The sequence below is a fragment of the Columba livia genome, chromosome W (genome assembly GCF_036013475.1).
Source record: "Columba livia isolate bColLiv1 breed racing homer chromosome W, bColLiv1.pat.W.v2, whole genome shotgun sequence".
NCBI lineage: Eukaryota > Metazoa > Chordata > Aves > Columbiformes > Columbidae > Columba > Columba livia.
Genome location: NC_088641.1, coordinates 10727783 through 10753789, shown reverse-complemented (window position 1 = coordinate 10753789; position 26007 = coordinate 10727783). Strand labels below are relative to the sequence as shown.

Sequence of the window (26007 nt, the reverse complement as noted above, 5' to 3'; positions counted from 1 at the left end):
TTCGCCCTCGCAGCCTAGTACTTAGGGTTAAATAATACAGTTTTTATCCCTTAATGCCACTATTCCATTTTAACTGAGGTGATTTACTTTGCCAGAGGTGGTTACCCTAGGGAAGAAGAACAGAAGTTTTGCTAACAGGCTGCAATTTATGTTGCAGGACATTTATCTCCATAATCCAAATGTGAAGTGGGATGACATTATTGGACTGGTTGCAGCTAAAAGGCTGGTCAAGGAAGCAGTTGTTTATCCCATAAGGGTAAGGCACTAAAAAGTGTTGAGAAAAACAGTGTTTGGCTCTTTAGCGTTTTCCTTGTAATTACAGTGGTGTTTTAAAGTTCTCACTATTTCTTTGCTTTTGTAGGCAGTTCATTTTAGAACTAATCCACTTCCTGTTTCATCTGATAATTCCATACGCATTCTCCTATAGGAAAATGGCCTTTCGGTATTAAAATTATAAGTTTAGGGTCCTATTTTTTGCACCTTTGGCAATGTAAGAGGTACTGGATTTGGCCTATTTTAATTCAATGGAAAATTACTTATAGGAGAGAATATCAAACCAATTGCATTTGAAGAATTCACTTAATTTCAAATGGTAAATATAGTATTCTTCTCAGTACTCAGATCATATATATTATATTATTTTGGAGGGTTTTTCCCCCCTCTCTTTAAATTTCTTAGGTTTCCTGAATGCATAAGAGCAGTGGGGCTAGGGTTTAGAATCTCTTGTATTTTGTTATACATGATACATTTTTAATCCCTGAATTACTTTTCGGCTTCCACAGTACCCCCAGCTGTTTACAGGAATTCTATCTCCTTGGAAAGGATTATTACTCTATGGACCACCAGGTATGAAGAGCTTTATACCATATCCATTTGTTTATCACTACTTTTTTGTCCTGTGGATAAATCATTGATGCTAATTAGATCAAATGCGTTAATAAAGAACATATTCTGTAAAGTGAAATAAAAGGAGGCAATGGTGGATGATTAAATCTGTCTCTCACACTCAAACCTGTCCATTTGCCTTTCTCACAACCCTTTACTATTTCTACAGCTTGTGCTGTCACCACAAGCATGATGGGGAGGGGACAGAGGGCACAAGTACCACCTGAGTCAGTTTACAAAGGCTGTTGCTGCAGTAAACTCCATTTGTTCCTGCAACTGTTTAAATTTACTTGCCACAAAAGGCATCTGACCATTTCAGCATGTAGTACTTCAGAATTTCAGGAATGCATTTGCAGTTCTGTATTACCTGAGTTACTCCAGACAGTCCTGGAAGGGCCATAAAATGATCCGAGGCTGGAACAGCTCTGCTGGGAGGACAGGCTGAGAGAGTTGGGGGTGTACAACCTGGAGAAGAGAAGGCTCCGGGGAGACCTTATTGCGGCCTTTCCGTACTTAAAAGGGGCCTGTAAGAAAGATGGGGACCCCTTGCGATAGGACAAGGGATGATGGTTTTAAACTAAAGGAGGGGAGATTCAGGCTGGACATGAAGACAAAATGTTTTACACTGAGGGTGGTGAGACCCTGGCTCAGGTTACCCAGAGAGGTGGTGGATGCACCTTCCCAGGAGACATCCCAGGCCAGGCTGGACAGGGCTCTGAGCAATCTGATCTGGGTGAAGATATCCTTGCCCATGGCAAGGGGTTGGACTGGATGAGCTTTGAAGGTCCTTTTCAACCCAAACTATTCTATGATTCTTTCTATTTTCATGTTTTATCTGACCGATAATAGGATGAAGGGAATTATTCTGTAGATAAGGTTCTTAGGGACATGGTTTAGAGGTGGACTTGGCAGTGTTGGGTTAATGGTTGGACCTGATCATCTTAAAGATCTTTTCCAATAAAAATGATTCTATGATTCTATTCAAACATTTGCATTGTATTTCTTGAGAGACTGAATTTCTTCAATGTTTTTGTTTGTAGGTACTGGAAAAACTTTGCTGGCTAAGGCTATTGACACAGAATGCAATACAATGTTTTTCAACATATCAGCATCCACCATTGTCAGCAAATGATTCAGAAAAACTTGTCCGGGTAAGAATTATTTTCTTATTCATTATACTTTAGCAAACATCAGGTTCCCACTTCAAGAAATGCAGTTTACCATGAAAATGGAAAGTGAGTATTCCTCTGATCCTCATAATCTTTCTCATCTTGGCCAAATCATGTGACACTGTTCGTATCTAGTTCTTAAAATGTGCATTACATCACTTCTGCAGAATTCTCAAGATAGATTCTTGCTGTGGAATTTTAGTTCTGTAATGTAAGATGAAGCAGATGTCCTGAAGGCAGCAAAGATTTTTGACTCACTGAATAAGAGACAGGCAAGCAGAGTTCCTAACTATAATACAACAGTGTTTGCTTAGTGACCCCTTCAAAGCACTTTGCATCTTTTCTGCAAGGGCTGGGTTCTAGGCTCCCTAGAAAATGTTATTTAGATTCCTAAATTTGCTACTATTCTTAATCTTCAGGGCACAGCATTGGAAAAAAAAAATCCATTGTCACATACAGAGGTAATGTTGTTTTAAGGAAACTAGTTTAATGGCAAATGGATAAACGTATTTTTGCATATAGACTAGTAACTAGCATGCATGGTTCAGCTGTGGTACAAAAAAAATCAGGGATTCAGGTGTAGCGTCCTTGCCCTAAGATGCCCATTGTAATCTCTCTGTAATTTCCCCTATTTCAGTGTAAGAAATCCACAAACTCTTAATTTTCCTTTACGTTCATCTCTCTAATTGGCACCCAACGTGGGGTGGAGAAAGGGTTAAAAATTTGACACTAAAAAGGGATAAATTTGGAGATTTTTGGCTTTTCTACTGCTCTGACGTACCTTACACTTTTCCTGGCACAGTGCCAACTTATAAAGTTGTGATACTCGTGGGTCTGTGTGCTTTGGACATTATCTGGTAGTATTAAGGCAGAGTGAATTACACTGGTTTAAAGATGCTGTGGCATAAGTTGTATGAGCTACTTTCTACATTGAGTTCTGTGGTGCCTTACCTGTGTTGGGCATATTTTACGAATCGATGCGTACATTTTATAACAACAGGAAACTGGACGATAGTTATGGTTATACTGTGTGGTTTGGCACTGGTTTACTTCATTATACTGCAGCCGATAATGAATTTATAATCATTTCTGCTTTACCTTGAAAAACCTCCGGGAGAGATCAAAGAGCAATACAGCTATGTGTTTGCTAATTGGATGAGCAAATCTATAGGGAAGCTGACTAACAATACCTTTGTTTTTTCGTTAAGAGATTAGAGATGTTTTTGAGAGCTTTGAATATCCTTGGAGTTTTGATAGAACTTTGTTGGTATTATCAGGCTTGCTGAATGTGTGTCAGTTCATGCTAGTGATAAGAGAGATGAGGTTAAATAGGAGGATTGCATCTTTTTTGAGTCATGAGACTTGTGTTGCATCTGCTGGAGCATGGGCAAAAGGCATGGCTGCCTGCTCCAATCAGAGCAAGGCAGCTAAAGCTACAGCTACAGCCCCTGTAGCTGCTGCTGCCCCCCCCGAACACAGACACTGCGGCTTCTCAAGCAACTGCCAAGGCAGCTCCAGCTCCCACACAGAGCAAACATGCCAAGGTCGCTGCCTCCTCGACCGCAGATACTGTTACTTCTCCAGCCTCAAAGGCTAACAAGGCCCCTCCCTTCTCACACAGTGGGCACTGTTGCTGTTGTAACCATAACAAACACTGTGATTATGCCAATGCCAGTGACAGTCATTCAGACTCTGGAAATAAATCAAAAGATGGAAAGCTCATATCAGCATCACTTGCCGGTTGTAAGAAAGTCACAAGGAAGACTACTTGTGCTGCAGCTGATAGCAAAGGGCCAGCAGATGATGGCACAGGGCCAACATCAACCCAAGGGGCATCATCATCAGTGTAGGGAGGAGAGGAAGTGACCACCACTTGGTCCTTTTCTCCAGGTGAGCTGAGAGATCTGCGAAAAGACTTTAGTCACCGTGAAGGCAAGAATATTGTAACCTGGCTGCTCCAATGCTGGGATAATGGAGTTGGAACTATAGAACTAGAAGGTGGGGAAGCCAGGCAGCTGGGATCTCTGTCAAAGGTTTCCACCATTGATAGGGCAATTTCAAGAGAGCACAACGCCACTACCTTCTGGACCTGACTCCTGACAGCTATGAGAGTAAGATTTCCCTACAAGGAAGATTGTATATGCACACTAGGGAAATGGAATACTATGGAGAGAGGTATCCAGTTCCTGAGAGAATTAGCTGTATGGGAGATCATCTATTTTGGGCCAAAAAGTCAAGAGAGAACAGACCCAGATAGAATCAATTGTACATGACCTATGTGGCACAGATTTGTACAAAGCGCACCACATGCATATGCTGTCATTGGCATAAATGATCTGGACAGCTGGAGATAGATAGTTCTGACGTGATTGAGCAGCTTTGGGACTTTGAGTACAACCTTGCTGGTTCTCTACAGGCTTGTGTCTCTGCTGTAGAGAAACAGTGAAAAATCTGATGACTGGTTTGAAAAGCTGTTGCAAGAAATCAAAGAACTCAGAGAAGACACGTACCATTCACGACCTGTACAAACCTATGTTTCAGCTATTAGGAGAAGGCATTTCCAATCTCAAGAGAGAGGACGGAAGCAGTCCATAAAAAAGAGGTTCACTGTAATTCTTCCTACATGAGCAGGGAGAAAACATGAGTAGGTGGCATGGAAGACCTACCTCAGAACTTCAAGAACGAGTACGTGAGATAAAAGGAAAAACTCCTAGGAAAATGGCTGTTCCAGTTTACAGAAGGGGCAGAAGAGATTCTGATGCTCTTGAAGGAACCTCTAATTCACAACCAGAGACTGTGCATAACAGAAATTAGAGGTGCCCTGCCTCCAGCCAGGCGGAGGAAAGGGATAACAGAGTTTATTGGACTGTACAAATACGATGGCCTGGTACAACACACCCCCAGGAGTACAAGGCTTTAGTGGACACTGGTGCACAGTGCACAATAATTCCTTCAAACTATACAGGAACACAATCCATTAATATTGCTGGAGTGACTGGGGGATCCCAGGAACTGATTGTTGTAGAGGCTGAAATGAGCCTAACTGGAAAAAACTGGCAAAAGCATCCCATTGTGACTGGCCCAGATGCTCCGTGCATCCTTGGCATAGACTACCTCAAGAGAGGGTATTTTAAGGACCCAAAAGAGTATAGGTGGGCATTTGGTATAGCAGCTGTGGACACTGAGAAAATTGAACAGCTGTCTGATTTGCCTGGTCTTTCAGATGACCCTTCTGTTGTAGGACTGCTGACGGTTGACGATCAGCAGGTGCCAGTTACTACCATGACAGTGCATCGCCGGCAATATCGCACCAATCGAGACTCTTTGATTCCCATCCAGAAGTTGATTTGTCAACTGGAAAGCCAGGGTGTGATTAGTAAGACTTGCTCACCTTTTAACAGCCCAATTTGGCCAGTGCCTAAGTCTAGTGATGAGTGGAGACTAACAGTAGACTATCACAACCTAAATGAAGTTACGCCACCACTAAGTGCTGCTGTCCCTGACATGCTAGAATTGCAATCATCGTATGGGGCTACACAGCAAAAGAAGTCTTCGAGAAAGGTGAGAGAATAATTCAGATTCTTTTGGATACTGGTTTTGCCATAAACTGAAGCAAGGTCAAGGGACCTGCACGAAAGATCCAGTTTTTAGGAATAAAATGGCAAGATGGCCGTCATCAGATCCCAGTGAATGTGATCAACAAAATTGCAGCAATGTCTCCACCTACTAATAAAAAGGAGACACAGACTTTCTTGGGCGTTGTAGGTTTCTGGAGAATGCATATTCCTGACTAGAGCCAGATTGTAAGCCCTCTCTATCGAGTGACTCGGAAAAAGAACTATTTTGAGTGGGGCCCTGAAAAATGGCAAGCCTTTGAACAAATTAAGTGTGAGATAACTTATGTAGTGGCCCTTGGACCAGTTCAAACTGGACTAGATGTTAAAAATGTGCTCTACACCGCAGCCGGAGATAATGGACTTGCCTGGAGCCTCTGGCAGAAGGCATCAGGAGAAACCTGAGGTTGACCCTTAGGTTTCTGGAGTCAAGGATACAAAGGATCTGAGGCCAACTATACTCCAACTGAAAAAGAGATACTAGCAGCATATGAAGGAGTTCGAGCCACTTCAGAAGTGATTGGTACTGAAGCACAGCTTCTCCTAGCACCTCAACTGCTGGTGCTGAGCTGGATGTTCAAAGGGACGGTTCCCTCTCCACATCATGCAACTGATGCTACGTGGAGTAAGTGGATTGCACTGATCTCACAACAAGATAGAACAGGAAGTCCTAATCACCCTGGGATCTTAGAAGTGATTACAGACTGGCTAGAAAGCAAAGACTTTGGGATGTCTCCAGATGAGGAGGAAGTAACACGTGCTGAAGAAGCACCACCGTATAATACACTTTCAGAGACTGATAAGCAGTATGCACTGTTCACAGATGGATCCTGTCGTCTTGTAGGAAAACATCAAAGGTGGAAAGCTGCTGTGTGGAGTCCCACGCGACAAATTACAGAAGCCACTGAAGGACAAGGTGAATCTAGTCAATTTGCAGAAGTGAAAGCCATCCAGCTGGCTTTGGACATTGCTGAACGAGAGAAGTGGCTAGTACTGACTCAAATACTCTCTATACTGACTCATGGATGGTAGCAAATGCCTTGTGTGGGTGGCTACAGCAATGGAAGAAAAGCAACTGGCAGCACAGAGGTAAACTCATTTGGGCTGCCACACTGTGGCAAGACATTGCTGCTCGGCTCGAGAGCCTGCCTGTAAAAGTTCGTCATGTAGATGCTCATGTGCCTAAAAGTCGAGCCACCGAGAAACATCTAAACAACCAACAAGCGGATCAAGCTGCTAAGATTCAAGTAGCTGAGGTGGACTTGGACTGGCAACATAAAGGTGATCTTTTCCTAGCTCGCTGGGCCCATGATGCTTCAGGGCATCAAGGTAGAGATGCAACATATAAATGGGCTCACGATCAAGGGGTGGACTTGTTTATAGACACTATTTCACAGGTTGTTCATGAATGTGAAACTTGCGCCGAAATCAAACAAGCGAAACAGTTAAAACCTGTATGGTATGGGAGGCGATGGTTAAAGTATAAGTATGGAGAAGCTTGGCAGACTGATTATATTACACTTCCACAAACACGTCAAGGTAAGGGCTATGTACTTACAATGGTGGAAGCAACCACTGGATGGTTGGAAACATATGCTGTACCTCATGCTACAGCCCAAAATACTATCTTGGGCCTTGAAAAGCAAGTCCTTTGGCGACACGGCATGCCAGAAAGAATTGACTCAGACAACGGTACTCATTTCAAAAAGTCTTATAGACAATTGGGCCAGAGAACATGGTATTGAGTGGGTATATCACATTCAATATCATGCACCAGCCTCTGGGAAAATTGAAAGGTACAATGGTTTGTTAAAAACTACACTAAAGGCATTAGGTGGTGGAACCTTTAAAAACTGGGATTCACATTTAGCAAAATCCACTTGGTTGGTCAACACTAGGGGATCAACCAGTCGAGCGGGCCTGCCCAATCAGAAATTCTACAGACTGTAGAAGGAGATAAAGTCCCTGTAGTACACATGAAAAATATGTTAGGAAAGGCAGTCTGGGTTACTCCTGCCTCAGGCAAAGGCAAGCCCATTCGCGGGATTGTTTTTGCCCCGGGATCTGGCAGCACCAGGTGGGTGATGCTTAAGGATGGAGAAGTTCGGTGTGTACCTCAAGAGGATTTGAGTTTAGGTGAAAATATTCGATACTGAACTGCATGATGTGAATTGCCATACTAACAGTGTTTAATAAGTGTCTTTCAGATCAAGACAGTGATGATGAAGCCAGAGCTAGCTTCTTTGAGTGGTGCCTGACAACTTCTTCGAAGTTGATGTCTTTAACCCAGAAACCATGGGCATGAGATGCACTAGATATACCATTTTTCCTGCCCTGGGAGACTGTTGTGATAAATGAACTTAATGAACTTTTCAAAAGGATGGTCCATGAACTAAGAGAATGATGAATTATACCTGTGTCTGTACATATGTATATATATGTATGGCAGTAGTAATTAATTAGAATGTATCTATAAGACCATGAGCCAGCACTGTGCCCTTGTGGCCAGGAAGGCCAGTGGCATCCTCGGGTGTATTAGAAGGAGGGTGGTTAGTAGATCAAGAGAGGTCCTCCTTCCCCTCTACTCCGCCCTGGTGAGACCCTATCTAGAATATTGTGTCCAGTTCTGGGCCCCTCAGTTCAAGAAGGACAGGGAACTTCTGGAGAGGGTACAGCGCAGGGCAACAAAGATGATTAAGGGAGTGGAGCACCTCCCTTATGAAGAAAGGCTGAGGGAGCTGGGGCTCTTTAGTTTGGAGAAGAGGAGACTGAGGGGTGACCTTATTAATGCTTATAAATATATAAAGGGTGAGTGCCACGAGGACGGAGCCAGGCTCTTCTCGGTGGCAAACAATGATAGGACAAGGGGTAATGGGATCAAGCTGGAACACAAGAGGTTCCACTTAAATTTGAGAAAAAACTTCTTCTCAGTGAGGGTGACAGAGCACTGGAACAGGCTGCCCAGGGAGGTTGTGGAGTCTCCTTCTCTGGAGACATTCAAAACCCACCTGGACATGTTCCTGTGCGACCTCACCTAGGCGTTCCTGCTCCAGCAGGGGGATTGGACTAGATGATCTTTTGAGGTCCCTTCCAATCCCAAACATACTGTGATACTGTGTGATACTGTGACCTAACCATGCCTTGAATCGTATGGAATAAGGGGTGGAATGTCCTTGTTTTGTTAAAAACAAGACCAGTTTCTCTTTTAGTGAATTTTCCTTTCAACTAATTTCTTCTAAGTAACTGCACTTTTCTGAAGTTGGATACATGTTTTAGTAGACATAGCAATGGTATGCAAGGTCGCTGATAAGAATGCATGTCCTGTAAGCAAGGAGGGGCAAACTGAACAGGTGACTAAAACTGACCAACTAAGTATTCCATCCCATCCACATGATACTTCATATAAAAGTGGGAGATCACAAGGGTCTTGTTCTCTTCGACTATGGCTGGCATCTGGGGAGGACCTGGTCTGCTGTCTCTGCAACCTGAGGCCTAGTGACAGACCCTGCATCCTTGAATCCAGTTCTGGTTTGCTGCAGAGTTCAACCCAGGACTTCCGGGTGCTTGCCCTGCAGCTGCTGGAGCAGTGCTGAGCTTTGCCAGGGAATTCAAGATTGGTTTTGCATATTTTGTATTATTTTCTCTATTTTATTAGTAGCATTAGTAAAACATTTTTAACTTTTTCCAACTTACAAGTCCTCTCTCTCTTTGCCTCTCTTTGCCCTCCTATTGCATTTCCTTAGTAGGGAGGGGGGGAAGCTGAGGGGGGGAAAACAAAGCATCTGCCACAGTTTATTGTCGCCCTGCAATCAAATGGTGACACCAGTAAACAACAATGTTGCGTGGAGATTAACATGAAGAAAAAAATAAACCTAAATATTTTCTTTGGATTCAGTAATAGTGAATTCTCTTTAATGCACTGAAGAGTCCATTTAAGTAATCATTAGAAAGCTTTATTTTAATGCTTAGATGTTAGCTAAAGGAGCTTAATCATGCTTTGAACTGGGGCAAAACTGTGACAAGGGCTCAGTTGCTGTGAATGACACTGTATAAATAAAGGTGATTAATGCACTGAGCAAATAATATTTCTCTGAATCTTGGTAGTGGTGAACACGAAGGAAGTTGGTGGATGAAAACAGAATTACTGGTGCAGATGGATGGCTTGGCCCAATCTGATGATCTTGTATTTGTTTTAGCAGCTTCCAATCTGCCATGTTAAGAGATCCAGAGAGCACATTTTAAATACATTTGCATGAGCTTCTAAGCACAGATAAAGATTTTATTTAGACTTTTGCAGAAAAAAAAAAGCCTCAATATTTGGTTAAAGCACTTAAACATTAATTTGGAGCTTTTACTTTTAAACTCTACAATTCTTGCTATTTGTGCCACATGAGAATAATCCATAATAAAGTCAACATATGCTGGTGCTACCAGCTGCTAATATTTAAAATGGGCTATTTGACTTTATAGGCAAGTTATTTACTATGTTTAAGCTAAGAAGGGTTTCAGCCTGGAACTGTAAGGTGCTTAAAACATCTAGTGCTTAGAAGGATACTCCATAAATAGGAATGTTGGATTTTCTTGGTATCAAATGTGACTTTAAAAGTTGACAGACAAAATTCTTTAGTTTCTTTAACATAATTTAAAATAGAAGAATAAACAGATTAAGATTGGAAATAGGACATTTCATCATGCTGGTTCTCAAACTGGGCAGGACATGTTTTGAGAACAAGACAGAAGGGAGAGGATCAGGTAGGGAGGTGACATGTAGTGTAACAACACAGCTGTCATTTTTAATATTTTTAACAGTCTGATTTGTAGCTCAATAAACATTTCCCAGAGTAGGAGCCAACACCTGTATGAGGAACTGAAGCACATTGATAATGGGCTTGTTTTTAAGTTAGTTTTCATAGGCCTGGAACTAGTCTGTGGATTCCTGCCTGTCTCAAGATTCTGTCCCTGGGCTACCAATCCATGAAATCATCAGTGGAAGAACATCCAGAGAGACCTCAACAGTCTGGAGGAATGATCCCACAGGAATCTCCGTGAAAGCTTGAGTGTGTGTGATCAAACACTGGTTGCTCAGGCAGGTTGTGGAGTCTCCATCCTTGGAGATGTTCAAAACCTTGCTGGATGTGGCCCTGAGCAACCTGCTTTGTCTGACCCTGAGTTGAACAGGGGATTGGATTAAATGATCTCCAAGAGATGCTTTCCAACCTCAGCCATTCTGTGATGCTGTAAATTAAAGCAGGGGCCTGATCTAGGTACCACAAGAGTAATTCAAATTATTTCTTCTCAGTGTAAGAAAACCCAAGGGAGGGTTCTTCTAGGTCAGGCATAGTGGCACAGTTGCTTCATAAAAACAGGCAGTGCGTTACCCTTCAGTATCCCTAATTAAAATTAGATAAATTAAAATAAATACCTGAGAAGTCACTTCAGAATCACTTAGTTCTTCTCTGATGTAAAAGCTGGAGTTTCTGCCCATCACAGGAAGAGATCCAGTCCTCCTCCTTCTACAAACCCGTCTTTCCCTCTACGTTTTATTTCCTAATGCAAATCCTTATGTTTCCCATACAGTCAAGGAAGGATCCTTCTGAAAGCCACCAGGCAGACACCTTACCTGCTAAAATTCAAGTGCCAAAGAGGCAACATATTCAGAGGCTTCCATCTGCCTCTCTTGTTGGCTTGCCCAGGGCTTTCAGGCTCTTTAGCTAGGAGAATGGCTGTGTGGGCACCTAAAATTTATGTAGAAATTAGATGTACAAGTTAGACCGGTTCCCACCCTGGTCCAATAGTGGGAGTACAAAGCCATTGCTGGCTTTTATGGACATAATAGCAGAGCCTGTGTGTAGATTTGGAGGATTTATGCCTTGGACATACCCATGAATTTAAAACAGGACAAAATCCACCCCATTTTCTGTTACAGCATCTACGTGAAAGGAACTGAACAGAATTTGATTTGTGTTGCAGTGGTGTGAGAAAATGGTGAAAAATAAATAGCTACTGTGTGCGTGAACAGTTAAGTTTGAAAGAGAATGAATACATTAATAATACATTTGTTTCTTTATGGTCTGTTAGTAATACACTATAAATGTTTATGTTTATTGTAGCATTGTTGCTCTTTTAGAAAGAGAAATTCTGAGCAGTGCATTGTATCTTTCCGTGGTCTCTTAAATTCTCCTGTGAGTAGCTAAGCTACACATGTAATGCTGCAGCATGGCAGTAGTAAAAAGGATCAGATGTCTTTAGAGGATCCGTGTCTTCCTACTCTTGCACACAGGTTTAAAAGGCAAAATTGTGTATGTGAAACCCACCGTGGAAGAGTTCAGAGATGGCAACTGGTCTGAAGGTCACTGTGTGGCTGGTGATCTTGGAGATGTGTTAACGTAAGCATGAGGCTGATCTCGCTTCTGCGGAAAGAGATTCCTGCACATGCTGTGTTAACATGTGTGTCTGATGCAGCCAATAAACTATCTCTGGAAAGTCATGCAAAAATTACAGAATATAGTTTTGAGCATTTTACATATTTGATTTTTGGATCATTTTGCAATGATGAAGTGCTAATTTCTGCAAAATTGCTTCTTGGAAACAACAAAAGTGACACAGCTTTTGTAAAGTAGATCCAGAATGACAAGATTTCTGTTTTGGGGGAACTGTTCTCACAGAAAGCTGGAAATCTGTGTCGGTAGGAGGGTGACAGCTGAGCCATTGTGAGAAGCCACCTCCCACTTTCGAAAGTTTTATATCTGAAAGCTTAGAATTTCCTTTTGGACGTTCTCAGCATTGCTCATAGGCAGGTTATTTTTTGTCCTCTGTCAAGGTTTGATTGCAGGGTGACAATAAACCGTGGCAGATGTATTGTTAACCCCCTCTCCTCCCCCTCTCCCCCTTTAGCCCCCCTTTCCCCTCTTCCCACTAAGGACAGGCAATTGGAAGGGAAAGAAGGACCAGGAGAAGAGAGTTGGAAAAAATTAAAAATGTTTTACTAATGCTACTAATAAAATAGAGAAAATAATACAAAATACACAAAACCAATTTTGAAAGTCCCAGCAACTGCTCTGGCAGATGTAGGACCGGCACCCGAAGTCCTGGACTGGACTCTGCAGCCAACCAGAACTGGATTCAGTCTGTCACTAGGCCTCAGTTCACAGGGACGACTCGCAAGGTCCTCTCCTAATGTCGGACATAAGGAAAAGGGATGAGATCCTTGTGATCTCCCACTTTTATACGAAGTATCATGTGAATGGGATGGAATACTTAGTTGGTCAGTTTTTGGTCACCTGTTTCAGTTCACTGCTCTCACGGGACGTGCATCCATCCTTATCAATGACCTTGCATTCCATTGCTATGTCTACCAAAACATGTATCTAGCTTTCAGGAAAGTGCAGTTAGTAAGAAGACTTTAGCTGACAGGAAAATTCACTAAAAGAGAAAATTGTTTTTAACAAAACCAGGACATCCTCTCTTAAGCAAATCCAACCTATGACTGTAATGCCTAGGTTGTCTGGCAGAAACGTGCCTACCACAGACAATGTGGTTTAAAATGTGGATGAGTGTGTGCTTAGAAAGGTGTTTGAGGGGGATAAGAAGCTACTGAAAGCCATGAGCACATTACCAAGCTGAGTGATGCAGCTGATGCCTGAGGAACAGGATGCCATCCAGAGGGACCTGGACAAGCTGGGCCCATGCAAACCTCATGAGGTTCAACAAAGCTAAGTGCAAGGTCCTGGGGATGAAGGGATGGAGAGCAGCCCTGCGGAGAAGAACTTGGGGATCTCTGGTGGATGAAAGATTGGACATGAGCTGGCAATGTGCACTTGCAGCCCAAAAGCCAATCATATCTTGGGCTGCATCACCAGAAGCATGGGCAGTAGGTCAGGGGAGGTGACTCTGCCCCTCAGCTCTGCTCTGGTGAGACCCTCCTGCAGTGCTGCATCCAGCTCTGGGGTCCTCAGCACAGGACAGATATGGACATGTTGGAGAGGGGCCAGAGGAGCCACAGAAATGATCCAAGGCTGGAACAGCTCTGCTGGGAGGACAGGCTGAGAGTTGGGGGTGTTCAACCTGGAGAAGAGTAGGCTCTGGGGACATCTTATTTCAGCCTTTCTGTACTTAAAAGGGGCTTGTGAGAAAGATGGGGACAGACTTTTAGCAGGGCCTGTTGCGATAGGACAAGGGGTAATGTTTTTAAACTAAAGGAAGGGAGATTCAGGCCGGACATGAGGAAGAAATTTTTGGTTGCCCAGAGAGGTGGTGGATTCCCCATCCCTGGAGACATCCCAGGCCATGCTGGACAAGGCTCTGAGCAACCTGATCTGGGTGAAGATGTCCCTGCTCATGGCAGGGATGGGACTGGATGAGCTTTGAAGGTCCCTTCCATCCAAACTATCCAGTGATTCCATGAAAATACCAAGTACTACAGTCTGAGGTTGTGGATTCACAACACAGAACCTTTGTTCTTGCAAATATTTGGTATTAAGCTGGATTTCAAGAGATTTGTTAAACTTGGGTATCTATTGATCATGAAAAAAATTAATACCAAGCTGCTTTTAGATGAATGAAAAGAAGCCTAAACAAAGCTCTTTACACTGTCCTAAGCTGTGCTGCAGCTATTGGTCTTCGTCTCCAGCCAGTGCTTCCTGTCCAGCCTCACTTCCTGCCGCTCATCAGCAAGGCACTTTCTACTGACAAATTACTTGCTGAAATGATTCAATGTAATTAAATAAAATTAAGGCCTCGTTAGTGAAGAAATAAAATGATCCTTAACCACATAGGGAATGTTTTGGAGAGGCTGAAGGACCTGGGGGTTTCAACCTGGAGAACAGGAGGCTGAGGGGAGACCATCTCGCTCTCTGCAACTGCCTGAAAGGAGGTTGGAGACGGGGGGTCAGATTCTGCTCCCAAGGAACAAGTGACAGGATGAGAAGAAACAGCTTCAAGTTGCACCAGGGGAGGCTGAGATTGGATCTTGGGAACAATTTCTTCCTGGAAAGGGTTGTCGGGCATTGGAAGAGTCTGCCCAGGGCAGTGGTGGAGTCACCATCCATCCCTGCAGGGGTTGAACAGATGCAGAGATGTGATTCTCAGGGACATGGGTTAGTGCCAGGGTTGTGTTAACAGTTGGACTCTATGATCTTGAGGGTCTCTTCCAACCAAAATGATCCTATGATTCTATTAGTGCATTTAATTCAACTTCCATTGCAGTGCTGCTTTCTTCTCCCTCCCCAGCCTCAGTGTGGGTGAAGCTTTGGTAGAGGCTGAAAGATTCTTCCCTTCTGACCAAGCTGTGTCCTGTTAGAGCCATGAACACGTGGTGGCGATGAGTTCAAGAGGTGGGTCATGAAATCCAAATCAGACCTGGGATTACTCTGTAGCGAGCGTTTCCTTCACTCTCAGCAGTTCACAGTGTGTATGATGGAGGAGAGCGAGGCAGGAGAATGGAGAAGAACGGTGCAGGGAAGCCCAAAGAGGAACAGGAGAAAATGTGGAGTTAGAACAAGCCCTCAGGTTGTGGCACTGCCTAGAAGGATGGGAGGTGGGAAGGATGAGAAGGTCGCTCATTCTTGGTGCCTTTTCCTCCAGAGCACTGTGGTGACGATCGCATTAGGCCAGGATTAATTACAGACCATTCAGTCCTTGTTGCTGCTTCTGGGTTCACCTCCGCTGAGGTCTCCTAGTTTCTGTGTGAAACACATTTGTTTTCCTTCTTCCTTCTGGAAATGAAAATCATTGTCTTGTTTAGCTTCATGAAATTTGGGAGTGATAACATGGTGTGATGCTTTGGGATGTCAACCTGGAGGAGCTCCAAAAAGTCACTCTTTTACAGCTCCTGTACAGCTTTGTGTATCTTTTCATGAGCATTTCATAATACTTTTATCGGCTATTATTTCAGAGAATATTTTTGTTGGCTCAATGCTTATTATTCCATTCTGGTTGATGTCAGCCTCGCATTTGGTCACTAAAAAAGCAATTTAGCTGTCATGGTTTTGTTAAAAACAATACCAGTTTCTCTTTTAGCGAATTTTCCTTTCAGCTAAGTTCTTCTAAGTAACTGCACTTTTCTGAATTTGGTTGCATGTTTTTCAGACACTTCACTCCGGAGCTGATAATGGTAGCAATGGCATGCAGAAGAGACCCTGGTTTAGACTTACTGCTATGACAGCCAAGGTTACTGATAAATTTTGCATGTCCCATAAGTGAAAGGGGCATATTTGCAAGGAGGAGTGAACAGAACAGGTAACTAAAATTGATCAACTGAGTATTCCATCCCATACACGTCATACACCCTATAAAAGTGGGAGATCAAGAGAGTCTCCGTCTCTTCAAACATGGCCGGCATCTGAAGAGGACCTTGCCTGTCATGCCTGCGATCCAAGGTCTGTTTCCAGACCCTGCATCCCTGAATACAGATCCAGTCCAGACCAGGACTTCCAGGTGCCTGCCCTGCAGCTGCTGGAGAAATGCCGGCTGCACCGTGGGCAGCGCTGCACTGCCCCAGGAAATTTAAGATAGGTTTTGTATATTTTCTCTATTTATTAGTAGCATTAGTAAAGCATTTCTAACTTTTTCCAACTTGCAATCTCTCTCCCTTTTCCTCCAATTTCTTTTCCTTGGTGGGGAGGACGGGGGGTTACAAGATGGAACACAGGAGGTTCCACTTAAATATGAGAAGAAACTTCTTCACTGTTGGAGTGAATAAAGGACTGTACTCCGATTCAATGTGAATCACGCTAGAGCCATTTATTACAGAAACAAGCCTCCTTATATATGCAACTATTCTCTGATCACGCGTCCACGCTCCAATCATGCATTCACTGATTGGATATCATCTATGTTCACAAACTGTCCACGTGCTGAAGTCTCACTGCTGATAGGTCTGTTGGTTTACGCCACAATGAGGCCTTGTTATTGTAGAGTTGCTTCTCTCCCACGGCAGGTCCTGTTTTCAGCCTTTGAGTTGGCCTTGAAATTCCTGGCTGGTTCAGTAACAAATCTCCATCTAACAGAAACCCTTCCACAACTCCCCCTTTTTGTTCTTGAACCAGCCAGGCCCCATTTACAGCCCGCTGAATCATCTTTGAAATACACTACAATATACAGCACATGATTAACACAATAATTACAGTTACATATAATGCAATTAATCCTTATTTAATAAGATCAAACAACTACCCACTTATTCCAAAACTTACAGGCTATATGTCAAACCTTAACTTTACTATGGCAATCTTATTAATGTACGGTTCTAGTTTGTCTAAAGCACTTATTAATAGATTTAGAATAATCAAACAAGTTAATACAGCACAACCATAATCCTAATGTTAAAAGTAGAACATTTATAACTGTGTGATTTTGTGGAGCAACATGTCTAATACCATCAACATCTACTATTAATTGAGTTAGTATTTCAGAAGTTAGATTAACCTATTTAAAAGACCAATAGCTTAACTTTGATATGTCTCCTAAAGCTTTACCAGCTGCTAGATCAGTGAGAAAGAGTGCAGTAGGTACTATGGTAGAAATGTCTCATAATTTTACCTCATTTTTGCGTTGACTATCTAAGTGTAATATCGCCCTTTTGACTCTCCTGCTGTTTGTTCAGATTGCCATTCTCCACAGAAGATACACCACCTGCTTGCTAATAGGCTTCTGGACTACCAGGTCTGTGAGCATCTATAACACTGAATGAGGATTCATGGTTTACGTCTGAAATAGTCCTCACAACTTATCTCCCTGCTGTCCATCTGCATCCATTGAATCTTTGTTGTCTTTATTCAGCCATGGCTTGACCCATTTCGCAGGAATCCACTTCGATCCTTGGCCTGTAACGACACAAGCATAACCCTTTCCCCAAGTTATCAATTGATGTGGCCTTTTCCACTGACTAGTGATTTGACCATAACTAATGTAGGTTCTTTCTGATTTAACATGGTTTTGGGTCATACTTGCAAAGTATTTCATTACATACAATGCTTTTCACAATTGGTTTTGTGGTGTTTCCCTACTTCCCCCCTTTTTTTAAAAACAAACAAACAAACAAACAAAGTTCGGAATCAGATGCGAGTGTTGGATCTTGACTACGTACTCAAAATCACACATCAAATTTAGAGGTTCCTCCTTAAAAAGCTCTAAGTAATGTAAAGCTGCGCCAAGTTCTGCTAATTGGGTTGAACCTTCAATAATTTTTACAGAATGATGCCAATTGTTATCTTCACACCAAACCACTACAGCTTTATGAGACTTCCCAGAACCATCAACAAAACCTGTGCAAGTATGTAGGATCAGACCAGATACAAGTATGGCCTGTGACCTGATGTTAAAGTCTTGCAGGTTCTGCATCAATTTACATTTATGCATGCCAAAAGCTGTGCTGTTAAGAAAATCAGCTAGTGCAATTTACAAGGATGTAGATTACAAACAAAAAATCAAAATTAAATTACAAAAATGGTACATATATGAAAAAAGGATCATGACCTATTAAGACTTAAATTCATTCCCTGCATTTCCTTGATTAGAGTGACAATTGGTATATAACAGTCGGTATATCAGTCTGCTAGCAATCTCATCATACTGTCCCACAATAGCCACAGGTTGTTTCTATGTTGCAGCTATAAATAAACAAATCTGCAAGTCCAATCAAATGCAGTCAGCCTGTAAGATTGTCATAAATTTATTCCTCAAAGTTTCTAACACCATTTTGGCTGTCATATTTCTTGGATATTGTTTTCCCTTACCAGATCGAAGTCCTGTTTGAGTTCTATCAGTGTAGTGTTTGCTTTATCAAAACATTGGCTGTTAATACTAGTGGAAATACAGCATTCGAAATTTCCTTGGAGATTTCTCACTTGCAGCAAGCAGATCTGCACCATCCAAGCAGCTTCTTGTGGGACATGCAACTAAACAGAATTCTCAGAAAACGTTATTTGAGCTTACAATTTACTTAACAAATCTTGACCCAAGAGAGGTACAGGGCTTTCTGGCAAATACAAGAATTCATATGGTAAAACTTTGTTCCAAATTTGACATTCCATTGGTCTCAAAAAAAAACCCTGCCTTTCTTTTTCTTTCTTTCTTTCTTTCTTTCTTTCTTTCTTTCTTTCTTTCTTCCTTTTCTTTCCTTTCTTTCCTTTCTTTCCTTTCTTTCTTTCTTTCTTCCTTTCTTTCTTCCTTTCTTCCTTCCTTTCTTCCTTCCTTTCTTTCTTCCTTTCTTTCTTCCTTTCTTCCTTTCTTTCTTTCTTCCTTTCTTTCTTTCTTCCTTTCTTTCTTTCTTCCTTTCTTTCTTCCTTTCTTCCTTCCTTTCTTCCTTTCTTTCTTCCTTTCTTTCTTTCTTCCTTTCTTTCTTTCTTCCTTTCTTTCTTTCTTCCTTTCTTTCTTTCTTCCTTTCTTTCTTCCTTTCTTTCTTTCTTTCTTCCTTTCTTTCTTCCTTTCTTTCTTTCTTTCTTCCTTTCTTTCTTTCTTCCTTTCTTTCTTCCTTTCTTTCTTTCTTTCTTCCTTTCTTTCTTTCTTCCTTTCTTTCTTTCTTCCTTTCTTTCTTCCTTTCTTTCTTCCTTTCTTCCTTCCTTTCTTTCTTTCTTTCTTCCTTTCTTTCTTTCTTTCTTCCTTTCTTCCTTTCTTTCTTTCTTTCTTCCTTTCTTCCTTTCTTTCTTCCTTTCTTTCTTCCTTTCTTTCTTTCTTTCTTTCTTCCTTTCTTTCTTCCTTTCTTTCTTCCTTTCTTTCTTCCTTTCTTCCTTTCTTTCTTTCTTCCTTTCTTTCTTTCTTTCTTCCTTTCTTTCTTTCTTTCTTCCTTTCTTTCTTTCTTTCTTCCTTTCTTTCTTCCTTTCTTTCTTTCTTCCTTTCTTTCTTTCTTCCTTTCTTTCTTCCTTTCTTTCTTCCTTTCTTTCTTTCTTCCTTTCTTTCTTTCTTTCTTCCTTTCTTTCTTTCTTTCTTCCTTTCTTTCTTTCTTCCTTTCTTTCTTTCTTCCTTTCTTTCTTCCTTTCTTCCTTTCTTCCTTTCTTTCTTCCTTTCTTTCTTCCTTTCTTTCTTCCTTTCTTTCTTTCTTTCTTCCTTTCTTCCTTTCTTCCTTCCTTTCTTCCTTCCTTTCTTTCTTTCTTTCTTTCTTCCTTTCTTTCTTCCTTTCTTTCTTTCTTCCTTTCTTTCTTCCTTTCTTTCTTCCTTTCTTCCTTTCTTTCTTTCTTTCTTCCTTTCTTCCTTCCTTTCTTCCTTCCTTTCTTCCTTCCTTTCTTCCTTCCTTTCTTCCTTCCTTTCTTTCTTCCTTTCTTTCTTCCTTTCTTTCTTCCTTTCTTTCTTCCTTTCTTCCTTTCTTTCTTTCTTCCTTTCTTTCTTCCTTCCTTTCTTTCTTCCTTTCTTTCTTTCTTCCTTTCTTTCTTCCTTTCTTTCTTTCTTCCTTTCTTTCTTTCTTTCTTCCTTTCTTTCTTTCTTTCTTCCTTTCTTTCTTTCTTTCTTTCTTCCTTTCTATCTTTCTTTCTTCCTTTCTTCCTTTCTTTCTTCCTTTCTTCCTTTCTTTCTTCCTTTCTTCCTTCCTTTCTTTCTTCCTTTCTTCCTTCCTTTCTTTCTTTCTTCCTTTCTTTCTTCCTTTCTTTCTTTCTTCCTTTCTTTCTTTCTTTCTTCCTTTCTTCCTTTCTTTCTTCCTTTCTTCCTTTCTTTCTTCCTTTCTTCCTTCCTTTCTTTCTTCCTTTCTTCCTTCCTTTCTTTCTTCCTTTCTTTCTTTCTTCCTTTCTTTCTTCCTTTCTTTCTTTCTTCCTTTCTTTCTTCCTTCCTTTCTTTCTTCCTTTCTTTCTTTCTTCCTTTCTTTCTTCCTTTCTTTCTTTCTTCCTTTCTTTCTTTCTTTCTTCCTTTCTTTCTTTCTTTCTTCCTTTCTTTCTTTCTTTCTTTCTTCCTTTCTATCTTTCTTTCTTCCTTTCTTCCTTTCTTTCTTCCTTTCTTCCTTTCTTTCTTCCTTTCTTCCTTCCTTTCTTTCTTCCTTTCTTCCTTCCTTTCTTTCTTTCTTCCTTTCTTTCTTCCTTTCTTTCTTTCTTCCTTTCTTTCTTTCTTTCTTCCTTTCTTCCTTTCTTTCTTCCTTTCTTCCTTTCTTTCTTCCTTTCTTTCTTTCTTTCTTCCTTTCTTCCTTTCTTTCTTCCTTTCTTCCTTTCTTTCTTCCTTTCTTCCTTTCTTTCTTTCTTTCTTCCTTTCTTTCTTCCTTTCTTTCTTCCTTTCTTTCTTCCTTTCTTCCTTCCTTTCTTCCTTTCTTTCTTCCTTTCTTTCTTCCTTTCTTTCTTCCTTTCTTTCTTCCTTTCTTTCTTCCTTTCTTTCTTCCTTTCTTTCTTCCTTCCTTTCTTCCTTTCTTCCTTTCTTTCTTCCTTTCTTTCTTCCTTTCTTCCTTTCTTCCTTCCTTTCTTCCTTTCTTTCTTCCTTCCTTCCTTCCTTTCTTTCTTCCTTCCTTCCTTCCTTCCTTCCGTCCTTCCTTCCTTCCTTTCTTCCTTTCTTCCTTTCCCATGATCTCAAAAACTATCACGGTGAATTTACTAAGAAGTCTTTTACAACTAGTTAACACAGAATAAGTCTATTATCAAATTTTTGGTTTAATTTTCCACTTTCATTAGAACTACGGGTCTGCTAGGGATGCCTTTAAACTTCACCCTTAGACTGCTCCATTCAGTATTACAACGTCGCTGCAGTGGGGGGGAGAGAAAACTCCCCTTTCACCTCCTTGAAAGCCACGTTTTTCTTTTTTTCTTTTTTTTCTTTTCTTTCTTGCTGCAGTTCAGATGTACCAAGGCCATGCAGCTGGTGTAATTGCTGGTATGAAGTAGGAGGCTCTGGCAAACTCCTCAGTTACAATGAGTTGAGTTTAACTTGCAGCTTCACACAGGCCTGAAATTGATGTTTAAGCACAGGCCTGGGATATTTTGCTCTTTTGTTTTCCCATTTCATTCCAACCATAATACACTTTATATGCAATCCCAAGTAGCTCAGCAATAGTTATATTCCTTATCTCCATTTATCTTTTACAATTTACAGCTGTCAAAAACCAGTATCATAAACACAAATCCATTATGCTATTTTCCTAGATCCCAATCAGTTCATATTCTAGCAACTTTTAAATACAACCTCTTCTAAATTCACATCTTTCATAGCATTTAGTTTTAGTTCCCATACCTCCAACAACCACATAAATTCAATGCGAATCAAAGTTTAACAACTTAAATTCTTAAATTCTGGTCTCTAAATTATTAGATAACAATATGAACAATAACTCTAATGTATAAGGATACATCCTAAGGGGGAGCAAGGTGTTATTTTAGTAGTGGAACAAGTTCCCATTTTGTAATTATCTCCCCAAATAAAATTCTTTTGGTACCAAATATATATATATATGCAAATTAAAATACTGAGCTCAGATATGAAAACCAAACACCAAGATCGAATATGCAGATGGATCACAGTTACACTAATTTAAGACAATAGCTCAGTTTTTGCATTGCACCTTTGAACTGCTTACTGCTCAGTCAGGTGGAGGTACCACTGGGTCTCCCTGACAAAACAGGTCAGTGCGTGCTGGAGCCCAATCGGCACCCGCGCCCCCACCACCACAGCAAGCTGGACTGGGCAAGGATTTTATCATCTGGTGTGCTACAACTGTTATTCCAAAACCAGGATTCTTTACTTGGTGTGCATAAAAAAGAGCCAAATCCAGCACACTGAGATGAGAGACAGCCTATCACAGAGTTGCACAAGTCTGGATATTGGAATAAAGCTAGCATGCTAGAAAGAAAAATAACAGCTACCACACACAAAAATTATAGCATCACATTCATGCAGTAAAGAACTAAATTACTCGTGGTCTTCTGTATTATCACAAAACGCACATTTTGAGTCAAGGGATTCTCATTATTTAGCAGTCTGTGAACTTACCGTACCATATAACAGACAAAGACCTATTAAACTGTAATATGCTTATACAGATACCTACAAAGAAAACACGTTAATAAGGAAAACATCGTGCAGACTTCAGCAAGTTTACTGTGACCTGTGTGTTATCAGTTAACTCTCTCTCAGCTTGTTGAAGTTCAAACCGTTCCACCTGTAAAACTGTCTGAAATTATTTAATGATCTCCTGTAGGGATTTATTTTTGTCCTGCTCTTCTCACCTTAAAACCAACATTAATTGCAACAAGGTGTTATACTTCAAGATTCTATTATCCGGACACTTTTCCCAATCATTTAACTTATACAGCAGCCAACACTAATTTCAGTATTTAACAAGATCATATTTTCACCTATTTCCAAGTGCTTTCCTATGTTCTAAAACACCTCCCAATACAGATTACTTAGGAACACGACTGAAAACAGTAATTTCTGACCCCATCTCGTAAGTAAAAACCATGAGAAGAGGGAGGGAGGGGGGAAAGCACAGGGCTGCTGGCAGCATGACTGGGAAAAATAGGGAGAAGGTTTTACAGCGCACTTAAAAACAACTAGTAAAACAATTAACTCACATTCCTGACAAGCTGCTAGATTTTCAGTAAGGCAATACACAGGAGCACATAATATATTCTGTAAAAGTCACAGATAACACGTTGATAGCAAACATTAGCATTCTCTACTGCGAATTTCAACACCAGTGCTTCCTTAACTTCTAAGTTTTCAACCTGCTTATTGATAACCTCTTGAAGATGGTCAATAAATTGCATGTAATTCTCACTGGGACCCTGATAGTAGTTATAAAAGATTTGGCTGCTTTGTTGGTTTCAGACACCTCTACTATAGCTTGATATACAAGGTCTGCTGACTACCTCAGGATTTCAGAAACTAATCGCGCCTGTAATTGTGATGTGTCAGTTAGTGTCTCTTCCAAGAGTTGGGAGATACCTGCCCCTTTCAACAAATCCCCATTGTTCTGTCCTAAATGATCTATAGCTGTTACATTGCATAGGTCTAATTTTGCTTGAGTCTTTCATGGTTTTTATCTGATCTCGGGGCAACACGTACACATACTCTTTTTCCTGTTAACTTATGAAGAAAATGCTGCAAACCCCCATCCTCATACAAGTCATCAGATAACACAGACTTGAACGGTGCTGGAGAATCGTTGGTAACAGGGGGGTTCGGAACATTGCGCATTCTCGCCAATATTTTCTAGCATCATAATTGTTCGTATAACCTGAGTCCCCAGGCGCATCCACTTTCCCGTCACGATCAGCATGACTGCATTGCTGACTGTTGGATTCACTCACTATTAGCTGATCTAATCCTTCACACAGTTCTTTTGCCCAGTTCTTATCTGGCGACTCCTTCTGCTCTCTCGTGGAAGTTAGAGGGTTAAAAGGCGTTAAAGGCAGATATAAATTGGTAAAAGGACTGATAGTACACTTGTTTATGACTTTAGTATTCTCAGCTTTCACAGGTTCTTTGGGCAAGTGTCGTGGTTTGATCGTGGGGAGACAATCAAAACCGTGGCAGATGGTTTCTCTTCACCCTTTTTCCCCCTTCCCCCTTCAGGCCCCCCCCCCCTCCTTCCCCCTCCTTCTCACTAGGATTTGGGGAGGACAGGAAAAGAGAAAAGTAAAGGAAAAGAGAATTGGGATACTTGAAAACGTTTACTAAGACTAGGAAAACGAACACAGAGAAAAATAACACAGAAACAAATATTGTAAAACCAGTCCTGAAGTCCAGCAGGATCCCACAGTTGAACCGGAAACAGCACAAGACCTCAGCTTGCAGGAACAGCAGAATGAAGGAAAGCAGTCCGATGAAAAAGAACTGATGCACCGAGCAGCCGATGCAAAAAAAGAGAGCAAGCCAGTCCACATGCTCTGCTTTTATATGCAGGAAATCGTGAACGAGATGGAATACCTCTATTGGTCAGTTCTTGGCCACATGACTCGGGCCAGTTCCTTCCATTGCTTCCCCCCCCCGCTTCAGCCCAAAACGGGGGGGGGGTCACAACACCAGGACAGCAAGTTGTCTGACTCCAATCCTTTGGACTTGCTATTCTCACCAGGGTTGGGTAATAGTGTAGGAGGACACCCGCTCGGCATTTTTCCTCCCCCCGCCCCGGACTGCTGAGCCAACGGGGGCGCCAAAGGCACAACAGGGGATGGAGTAGGGAGGGTATCGAAGACATGAACCGGGTAAACTTCACAGCGACTTTCAGGTTTCTTATCAGGCTGCAAAGCTGCAAAAACTCCGGCAGCAGCAGACCGTTCAGCCTTAAGATCTTTTAAGGCGGCAATTATAACCTTCCATGTAGTTGCTAACGATTTAGCTTCTTTATCTCCGTTGCTGACCTTATCCCGTAATTTCTGCCCTATATCGTCCCAAAGTTCAAGTTTAAAAGCCTTCTTGGTTTCTGCCGGGTAGCCGTTAGTTCTACACCAAACTAACAGTCTACGTATGTTACTTTCTTAATATTTAAGTCCTCTCACAGAGAGAATATCAGGAGGAGCTTCACTCTTCCCTCCTCCTGCCCCAGCCACTCACCTTTTCTGGTGATTTCTTCAACAAATCTGTCTGCGGAACATCAGTACGCCACCACCTGGTTCTCAGTCCAGCTGATCTGCCTAGGGCCACTCCAGGCTTTTCCCCGATCGCAGTGATACACCGGTCAGAGCATCACGTTGGGGTCACCATTTGTTGGAGTGAATAAAGGACTCTGCACTCCAATTCAATGTGAATCACGCTAGAGCCATTTATTACAGAAACAAGCCTCCTTATATATGCAGTTATTTCCTGATCATGCGTCCACGCTCCAATCATGCATTCACTGATTGGATATCATCTATGTTCACGAGCTGTCCACGTGCTGAAGTCTCACTGCTGATAGGTCCGTTGATTTACGCCACGTTGAGGCCTTGTTATTGTAGAGTTGCTTCTCTCCCACGCTTCACAGTGAGGGTAACAGAACACTGGAATAGGCTGCCCAGGGAGGTTGTGGAGTCTCCTTCCCTGGAGACATTCAAAACCTGCCTGGATGCCTTCCTGTGTAGCCTCATGTAGGTGTTCCTGCTCTGGCAGGGTGATTGGAGGGATCCCCGAACCGGACACCCGGAGCTCCCGGCAGTTCCCACCTTCTCCTCCGAGGCGCTGCGCACCCTCTGCCCCTCAGCCCCGCCGAGGGCTGCCCGCCGCGCTGCCTGTCGGCGACTGCCGGAGCCCAGCCGGGGACACCGGTCCTTGAGGGCTGAGCGCCGCCGCAGTGCCGCGCCTGGCGGCGGCTGCGGCTGCCGTGCCGGTAGCAGCCGGGTACCGGCGCTCGGCAGGGCAGACCCAGCTCCTCGAGGGCCCCGCGGCGCGGCGGCGGGCGGTCCGTAGGGGCGGCTGGAGCCAGGTTAGTGTCGGGGAGGGGGCGCTGCCGCCACGGT

At 42.1% G+C, this 26007-nt stretch overlaps 1 protein-coding gene and 1 long non-coding RNA gene across 2 annotated transcripts in view; one reads left to right on the top strand and one right to left on the bottom strand.

Annotated features, from left to right (window-relative positions):
• Nucleotides 1–26007, top strand: part of LOC135577215 (katanin p60 ATPase-containing subunit A-like 2) — a 140619-nt gene that overhangs the window by 92197 nt on the left and 22415 nt on the right. The window contains 10 exon segments of the mRNA XM_065045109.1: nucleotides 158–256; nucleotides 783–846; nucleotides 1926–2013; nucleotides 2015–2036; nucleotides 4105–4165; nucleotides 5278–5430; nucleotides 6513–6658; nucleotides 7567–7745; nucleotides 9773–9882; nucleotides 13548–13552. Of these exon segments, the coding sequence (XP_064901181.1) occupies nucleotides 158–256; nucleotides 783–846; nucleotides 1926–2013; nucleotides 2015–2036; nucleotides 4105–4165; nucleotides 5278–5430; nucleotides 6513–6658; nucleotides 7567–7745; nucleotides 9773–9882; nucleotides 13548–13552 (927 nt within the window).
• On the bottom strand, nucleotides 16383–25978 carry LOC135577115 (uncharacterized). The gene is made up of 2 exons (XR_010468706.1): nucleotides 25127–25978; nucleotides 16383–17490 (listed from the first exon to the last, which is right to left on the bottom strand). It is a non-coding gene; the product is annotated as an uncharacterized LOC135577115 (long non-coding RNA).